At 35.6% G+C, this 9713-nt stretch overlaps 1 protein-coding gene across 1 annotated transcript; it reads left to right on the forward strand.

The window, feature by feature from the left end:
* Positions 1–1309: 1309 nt before the first annotated feature.
* On the forward strand, positions 1310–9377 carry LOC132139700 (carotenoid-cleaving dioxygenase, mitochondrial-like). The gene is made up of 12 exons (XM_059548256.1): positions 1310–1459; positions 3729–3909; positions 4196–4407; positions 5392–5507; positions 5586–5688; positions 5786–5914; positions 6106–6266; positions 6471–6638; positions 6791–6928; positions 7358–7540; positions 7677–7787; positions 7963–9377. The coding sequence occupies exons 1-12, from the start codon at positions 1432–1434 to the stop codon at positions 8074–8076; spliced, it is 1644 nt and encodes a 547-aa protein (XP_059404239.1). The 5' UTR covers positions 1310–1431; the 3' UTR covers positions 8077–9377.
* Positions 9378–9713: the final 336 nt, after the last annotated feature.

A 9713-nucleotide genomic window follows, 5' to 3' on the forward strand; every position in this document is an offset into this window, starting at 1 on the left:
CTCTTTGAATGAGAAGGTGTGTCCAAACTTTTGGTCTGTACTGTATATCTTATAGATCTGGTCATTATGAACTATGGACTTTATATGTTGTGCATAGAAATATTTTACCGCCACAAAACTATGAATCTGTATATAAAAACAATAAAGCTCTAACCTGAAAAACCAAGTCTTGTGCATTATAGGGAATAATATTCTGAATATTTTACAGTTGGTTTGATACCTTTAGATCAAATGGTGGTGTTGTTTATTGGATTTTTATTATTGCATAAATGAAAAGTTATGGTAAAAAAATGTTAATGTTAATGCCAAAAACAGAGCTTTTGAATTTTCTAAACATTTTAGTATTGGTTTTATATCATAATGCCACGTAGTTAAATTGTTTAATTTAAATGGTTATTTATTTATTTATTTTTATTTTATTTTTCTATTCCTAGAAATTAAGCCTTGTGCAACACAAGGGGCATATATTTATGTCTATCTGAGTTTGGGCTCAAAACATAACAGCCACAAAGAGTTTAATTGGCAAAAAAATAAATAACACGTCTATAATATCAAATGTCAAACTAACTTTACAGCCGTACCAAGAGCTGTGACATTTAGCATGCATTGGCAAATTAACTCAAACTGAAATACAGACAAACAAACAACAAGACACAGTACTTAAAATATAAAGATATAGCCTAAATTAAAAAACAAGAGTACTTGTGTCACGGCTTATGCTGCTGGAAGGAACACGGAGCCGAGGGATAAACAAAACAAGGATTTATTAAATAAAACATAAACAAGGTGAGTCGTAAATAACAGGTGGCAAGAGGCAAGTGGCAAGTAACAGGTGACAAGTAGACAAGTTGACATTTAGACGAGTAGACCCGACAAAACAGAACTGAAAGGACAAGGCTTTTATAGAAGGGATAATTGGGGAAACACAGGTGGATGGCATGACTAAAGTAACAGGGACATGGAACACATGGGGAAATGACTAGACACACCTGGGAACTAATCAAAACCACACACGGAAGACAGAAACTGGGTCACAGGGGAAAAAACACACAAAATAAGTCCAGGTGTGTGACAACTTGTCTATACATAAATCCATTTATTATATGCGCTTTTGCGTGTGATGTGAGGCCATTTTCTTAAAATATAACTGCTTAATGTGCATTTTGTTGTGTTACACCACTTCATGTTGTATGTTCAGCTGATATTTATTTCAGCCTTGTTATTTCACATCACATCCCAGCCAGCACCGCACTGCACTGCCCTCCCCTCCACTGCTGTGTGATATAATCCTGTGTGATGTAACGGTTGGCAAACGATCAGACTTACATAAAAGGAGCTTGTCTCATTCCATCTGCGTCCACATAGCTCTTTACAGTTTACAGTACATCTTCTTCATCTGATCAAGGGTGCAGCCTCATATCTCTCTACAGGATGTCCAGCAAAAAGCCTCAAACAATTGGTAAGAATCTGAGAGCTCTTCTGCACTGATGCACATGTGCAAGTTTAACTTTTTGTTGTATGTTACTGCACAGGCTTTGAGATTATTCATATATGTGTTTGTGTGAAGCAACGCAGTGTATTAAAGCACATTCCTGTGTTTCAAAGCAGCTGCTGTGTTCATATGAGAGAGGGTGGGATGTACGTACTTTAAGTCCCATGGCTTTTGAGTGTTAGGTTTAAATTTAGCAGCTTAATTATGAATAACTGAATTTAACTACTTTTGATTTGTACATCACAACATTGACTTTTCTGAAAAAGATGTCTCTGTATGTCTGTCGTTGCTTCATTATTTATGCATTAGTGTATCACAGTACATGAGAGCATGTAGAATAGAAAGGGACTTGTTTTTCAAGAGGTAATGCTTCTCTATTGTAAAATCGCTGACTCTCTGGCATTTCAGCTCTGTCATTTGTTGACTTTAATCCTTAACTTTGTTCTTTCACCTGACATAAATGATGGAGCAGAGTAGTATTTCTGCAAATCTGTGACTTTCTATGGCTATATCATTTAAAGGGGTCATATGATGCTTTTTTTTTTAAGATTATTATTTTGTGTATTTGGTGTAACAGAATATTTTGACATGCTTTAATGTTCAAAAAACACATTATTTTTTAAAATACCGTACATTATTGTAGGTCCTCTATGCCCCGCCTCTCTCAAATGCTTCGCTTTCTACAAAGTCCCTCCTTCTGAAAAGCGCAGTCTGCTCTGATTGGCCAACTGACCCAGTGCATTGTGATTGGCCGAACACCATAAGCACTCGTCGGAAATGTAACACCACTTTCCATAGTCACAAGCTTCATCTTTTAAAAATAAATGTAAAGACAGTTATAATGTCCTTAGTGTTAACATCAGTTCAAGCCAGAAAGGGGAACAGAGTCACATGACAGACGCAGTGATGAAGCTCGTATGTGTTTGCAGTACACAAGCCACGGACGGTTAAGACAGCTGACTCCTCTGTGTGACCCTGTCTCTCTCTCTCTCTCACACACACACACAAACACATACATGATGCACAAAACTCCATATTTGAACATTCAATAGCAAATACTTAAACTAATAACAAAACACACTTACAACAGCTGATTCAGAAGTGCCAGATTGTCGTATAGCAAAGTCAGAATTACCTCCTCTCTGAGGTTCACAAAAATGTCCATAAAATGCGTTGCTGTTCTGTTGTAAGTAATCTTAAAGATTCCTAAATTCATCTACTTTTGGAAGACCAAATAAAGTGCTTTCGCTATCACCTAGATACACACAGGATCTCCCTGACATGACTGCTTCAACACCAACTGTGGTTACTGATTTGGGCAGCATTACGAAAATATAGACATGTGGGGGCGTGTTTGAATGAGCCGTTTTAGGGGGTCGTGGCAGAGTCTTAAATTTGATAAAGAACATCTCTTTGGATTTGAGACTTTAGTCTTTGCAACTTTACAGATCTTCTTCATGCACCAAGAGCTTGTTACATTCCAAAGATGAAGGAAAAATTGAAATCACATCATATGACCTCTTTAATATAACTCGGGGTTAGCTAACCATGCAGTTAAGATTGTTGAGGACCTTTATATAAAAGTGTCAGTAACACTTTACAATAAGGTCCCATTTTTTAACATTAGTAAGTGGATTAGCTAAACGGAACTAACAATGAGCAATGTATATTTTTAAAGAATCTATTAGTTTTTATTAATGTCAGTAAAAAAAATATAGGGTAAGACTATATTATACATTGTCGTTGACTTACTATATTAACAGTAAACATATGCAGAGTTACATGCTGCTAAACTAAACCATAATTCTAACCATAACCCTATAGTAAGGACATGTTGTTAATTAATATTACTTACAATGTAATAGTATAAAACACGAATTGCACCTTGAAAGAAAGTGTAATTAAATAGTTTTTTATTATTTCTTAGTTCACAGCGCATTAACTAAAGTTAACAAATATGACTTTTAATTTAAAAGTTGAAACACATACTGTAAAAGTTTTGTTCATTGTTAGCTGATGTTAACTAATATTATTGTAAAGTGTTACCAAAAGTGACAACATTCAAAAATGATATTTTATTACCATTATAAAAATTTCAGAACATTTGTATTTACAAGTACATCTTTATTCTGATCTTTTTTTTTTTTTTTATGAACAGATTCTGATCTTTCAGCTTCCAAAGCAATCAGATTTTGTATATAACGTCAATCACGATTTGTCATCTGGAATTTTACAGCTGCTGCTCAGAAAACATACTTCACAAAAGTGCATGGGCTGCCAGACATCACACCCTTGGTAAGTTCAGTACAGGAGACACCTGAGCCCATCCCAACCGCAGTTAAAGGCACTATCCCAACCTGGATCCATGGGAGTCTGCTGCGGAATGGTCCAGGAAAGTTTGAGTTTGGGAATCAACAGTGAGTATGACCATATGGTGATATTTTTTCTTACCATAATCACTGGAATGTGAGGAAGAATACAATAAACTAAACACATTTTAAAATCTCTGTTTCTTGCAATAAGTTATTACCTATAAAGCTAATGACCCATGTAAACTGGTATAATTAATCATTTTTGCAGTGGTAGAAGTAGTAGGTAAAGTAGGCACAACCATGACAACCGTTTGATCAAAATTATTATATGCAATTCACACTCTAACATGAACATTCAGGCTGACACTTGCAGATGTAAATGTTTCCTCAGCTATAACCACTGGTTTGACGGCATGGCCTTGATGCATCGCTTTCAGATTGAGGACGGTCAGGTGACATACAGAAGCCGTTTTTTGTCTAGCGACTCGTTTACGCAGAACAGCGAGAGGAACCGCATAATAGTTTCAGAGTTTGGCACTTTGGCTTTACCTGATCCCTGCAAGAACTTTTTTCAGCGCTTCCTGTCCAGATTTGAGATGCCAAGTATGTAGAAATTATGAAATACATGTGTGAATGACAGTAAGGAAATTAACTTGTTTTGCTGACTGCCATGGTGAAATGGATCTTAGTAGGTTTAGAAAATTCCAACATCACCAATAGCTGACGGTTTTAAAAATGTTACAAAAAGCTCATTCTGTTTTCTGAAAGAGTAATAAGGCATGTCTCTGGAGGGCCTTGCTCAAGAGCACAACAGGAGTGGTCAGATGGAAACGTCATCTAAAACAAAAGCAATTATGCGGTAACATATGGGTCTTATAAAAGGATAAAATCGCACAACCATCTGGAAAAACGATTTCATCATTTTAAAAAGGTTCTCAACGAGGGGGCCTCAGCAAACTTCCAAGAAGGCTGACTTTAATGTATTTAATTGATAAATTATTATTAAATGAAATCGCTAAACTAATATAAATTGTAATTTAATTTCAACTGATAAAACCACATTTAATGAAGTTTAAACTGAAATCATATCACAATACTGTTTTTATTCAGGAACATGTAGTTCTTGATACTTGCAACAAAATGAATCATGGTTAATGTAATATATTTAATCCTGGTTTATGTTAATAAAAAAATCGGTTGCACTTTATTTTACAGTGCATGTACTTACATGTACTTATAGTGTACTTACAGTGTATTTATCCAAGAAAGTTCTGGTAATATAAGGTAACTATATGGGGTAGGGTTAGGTTTAGGGGTAGGATCAGGGTTAGTGCCTCATTACTGTACATAGTTACTGTAATTACTATAATAAGTACATTGTATGTACATAAGGAACAGGACTGTAAAATAAAGTGCTACCAAAAAATCTGATAACAAGCAACTATGTAAAATTTACAGAAGTAACTTTTAACTAAATTTGTTAAACATCAAAGAAAATAGTCAAAAAAATTGTTTTAATCAACCTCTGCCTGAAAAAAAAGAAGAAAAATATATTTCTGACACTAATTCCCATCTCTCCAATTCCAGAACCAACAGATAATGCCAGTGTCAACTTTGTTAAATACAAGGGTGACTATTACGTCAGCACAGAAACAAACTACATGCACAGAGTGGATCCAGACACTTTGGAGTCCAAACAGAAGGTATGAAGAATAACCTGTCTATATATAGTCACCAGCTTTGACCAGCCTGTCATATCTATGAAGGATGATTGTTTGTAGGTGGACTGGAGCAAGTTCATTGCTGTGAACGGTGCTACTGCTCATCCACACTTTGATCCAGATGGCACAGCTTACAACATGGGCAACTCATACAGAAACAAAGGTTAGATTCCAGTCTTATCCTTGTGTGCTGACCAATCTCAGCGCAATGCCACTTCAGGAATAAGACGCTTGATGTTAGACTGTGATGTGTTTTATAGGGGCTTTCTATAACATCATCAGGGTGCCACCAGAAAGAGACGGCCCAGAAGATACTCTAGAGGGAGCCAAAATATTATGCTCTATTGCCCCTCGTGACAAATCCAAACCCTCCTATTACCACAGCTTTGGTGAGTGAAGAAGAAAATCAGTCATATTTATTATCTTCATGTTTATTATCTTCTCATGAAGAATGACTATCATGTGTAATTTTATTGCACAGCTACTGTAATAGAGTCATGTGTAATTTTATCGCAAGGCACTCTGAATGGTATAATCACGCAGCACTGAAAAGCCTGTTTTATTTTCCTGTACCTTTCAGGCATGTCAGAGAACTATGTAGTGTTCATCGAGCAGCCCATTAAGATGGATCTGTTTAAGATAGTGACTGGCAGACTAAGGGGGAAATCACTAAATGAGGGGGTTTACTGGGACCCCAACCAGGAAACCATATTCCACCTTATTGACAAACGAACTGGAAAGGTGAGACAGCAACCATGACAATAGTCTCACAGAGGCACTGAGAACAATGAGGAGCAGATGGACTTCTCGTGGTCTCCATATGAATTTATTAATATATTTGTTTGCTGATTCTGCTGGTTCAATGAAAGTTGACTGAGAGCATAAAGATAATAATTCTTCAGGCGACTTTTCCACTTTAACCAACTAATCTGCATCTCTCTGCAGGAGATGCCAGTGAAGTACTACACCAAGGCCTTGTCCACCTTTCATCAGATCAATGCTTTTGAGCAGGATGGATTGCTCATGCTAGACATGTGCTGCTCTGACGATGGCCAGTCCATAAACAACTTCCTCATCCAGAACCTGCGTCAATCAGGAGAAACATTGGATGAGGTTCTTCCTTAAACTCTCTGTCTTTGTCTTAATAATAATCTTAATAATGATAACCTCGGCAACAGCAACACATTTCTAAATCACAGATTTATATAATTGTACATACTGTAAATCACATTCTCATTTGTTCTGTGGCTCTCTGTTTCTCTCAGATGTATAACACCATGAGCAGGCCATTTCCCCGTCGTTTTGTGCTGCCTCTAAACATCACCAGTGAAACCCCACTGGGACAGAATCTCAACACACGGCCTGACAGCACCGCTACTGCTGTCTGCCGCAACAAAAATCAGGTGTTGTCTTAATGCTGGTTCCAACACTACTGGGGTCAGCAAGGTTTATTTTTTTTAATAATTTTATTCTGACACTGTGACACTGAAGCCTGGAGTAATGGCTTCTATAATCACAGGAATACAGAATTTGACCATGTATTAAAAAAGAAAACGGTTATTTTAAATTTGAATAATATTTCACAGTAGTACTGTATTTTTGATCAAATAAGTGCAGCCTTGATGAGCATAAGGGTCATATTTCAAAAACATAAAAAATCTCAGTGACCCCAAATTTTTGAACAGTAATGTAATTATACAGAACTTAGACTTTGTGTATTAAGTAAAAATCTTAGAAATTTTATAACAGTGACTCATACGTGACACAAAAGTGCATCGGTTTATTGGAGAGCCTTCATCTCTTTTAGGACTGCAAAATGTTTCTTTTCTTAGGTGTTTTGCACATTTGAAGATCTCCATGGCGAAGACCTGAAAGACTACGGTGGTTTGGAGTTTCCACATATTAACTACGCCAGATATAACACCAGACCTTATAGATACTACTATGGCTGTGGCTTCCGTCACCTAGTGGGTGACTCTCTAATTAAGATGGATCTGGAGAGCAAAAAGTTCAAGGTGAGATCAAATTAATGGGATCATGACTGATACCTAGGTATTGACAATTACTACCAACAAAATATCCAAAAATGTTCCTTTCCACTTGGCACAGAAAGTTAAGAGTGCGTGTTTGTTAAATAAATGTGTTTTACAGGTATGGCGCCAGCCTGATCTCTACCCATCAGAGCCTGTCTTCATTCTTTCACCCAATGCTGCAGAAGAGGATGATGGAGTCATCCTGTCTGTGATCATCACACCAGTTAAGGTACAAAACAGCCCTGAATATATGTAACCTTTAAAAAGAAACATAAGCTCTATCATCTACCTGCTTTATAAGAAATTTAAACATGTTGACAAAAGTCAGTTGAAAAATTATTACATTGTATGACATTTATCAATGCATCTTCTGTATTAACCCCTTCATTCTCTTCTCTCTGTAGGACAAGAGTACTTTTCTTTTAGTCCTAGATGCCAAAACATTTGAAGAGCTGGGAAGAGCCGAAGTGCCTGTCAACATTCCTTATGGATTCCACGGAGTCTTCAACAGTGCATGAAGCTTTTCAGATCCCTCCAAAATATGACAAGTTACCACACCAGTCACCTGCTACTATTACAAGCAAGAGACCAACATAACAATATTTCTATGAAATCAGTCCAAAGAGATCCTCCACATATCAGCCTCATATTTAAAAAAAAAAAGAAAAATAAATACTTTATATTTACAGTTAATTACTAATTAATTAGACATTAGAGTTATATTTCTAGTTCTTTATTTAGAATTAATTAACAGCTTAACAATTTTTCGACATTTTTAAATGAAATGTTTAATGTACTCAAACTCTCAACACATTTACACATTACTTATGTTTATTTGGTGTTTAGTAACTCGGCCCACCCAGTCAAATTGATATAATGAGGAGGAAGTAGAATGGATACTATGATTTTCACAGCAGCAGAAAATTCTATTGTTTGTATTTAACAATAAGAATAGTAAGATTGTGAGATCTGCAAACATTGTGTTGTTTCTGGCTCCCACATGTCATGTAATGTAGGCTTTGCAAAGAGGCTTTCATTTATGGGAAGAAAAACAGCTTGAATTCTGTGGGTCAGAAAGAGGATGGAAATCATAATGTAACACTAAATTATGGGTTTTGGTGCTAAACATTGCGGTGAACCACAGGCGGAAAACACTTTTATGATAAAAAAAATATATATATAATCTCTTTAAAATAGTGTTGAAAGCACACCTCATTTTGATGCATAAAATATTTCTCTATAAATATTCTGTCTTTAATATTTTCTTTTCTTCTGTTTTATATATTTTCAATTGTGGACTGTGAACTTATGCTGTACCACAATATGAAACATTTGTGATTCATTTTATTTGCTCAGCACTGTATCAGTTATACATTGAATTCTTTCACACAAAGTTTGTTTCTTTTACTCTAAAACAAATGTGAACATACCACTAGATGTGAATGTGAACATGGTTAATATGATTAATATTTAACATTAGGGTTTTCAGATCTACTTCCTTAAATGAGAAAACAAGTTCATTGCATTGAACGTTTAAACAAATAAAGGTAAAACCCAAAAGTGAATAATAACAATAACAAATACGGATAGAAGATTATTTTGGTTAAATGACCAAAAATTATCTCCCTACAGCATATGTGTCATATCATATTCATTTTTCTACCTCAGTGAAATAATAACCTGTTGAGAGCTGCTTCTCTTTTGCATTATGCCTTGTACTTTTCAACTTTATATAACAGTTCTACTTTTGTTTCATTATACATTGTTTTTATTGTAACTTGATGATCACAATGACTGTGATAAATATTTGTACACACGATACTTGTATGCTCTCTGCTGCATGGTTTAATTCATACGCTCCACTTTTATAGACAATGTTAAAAGCAAAATGTGTCCATTATTTTCCAGATCATTTCACATTCTAATATAAGTTTAAATAGGAAATCTTGACATCATGAGCATCCTGTAGACTAGAGAAAGAGATAGTAATACTTCTCTTGTCCACTAGGGAGCAGCAGACACTCATGGTAAATGTGAGTTTGTTATAAACGCAAAGTAAAACAAACAAATGCATTCATTCTCAACGACAAACTATACAGGCCTATTTAAATATATTCATTAACCATTTGTGCATTCAGTCAGATCCACAATGTGT

This window comes from Carassius carassius, chromosome 4 (genome assembly GCF_963082965.1).
Source record: "Carassius carassius chromosome 4, fCarCar2.1, whole genome shotgun sequence".
Lineage (NCBI taxonomy): Eukaryota > Metazoa > Chordata > Actinopteri > Cypriniformes > Cyprinidae > Carassius > Carassius carassius.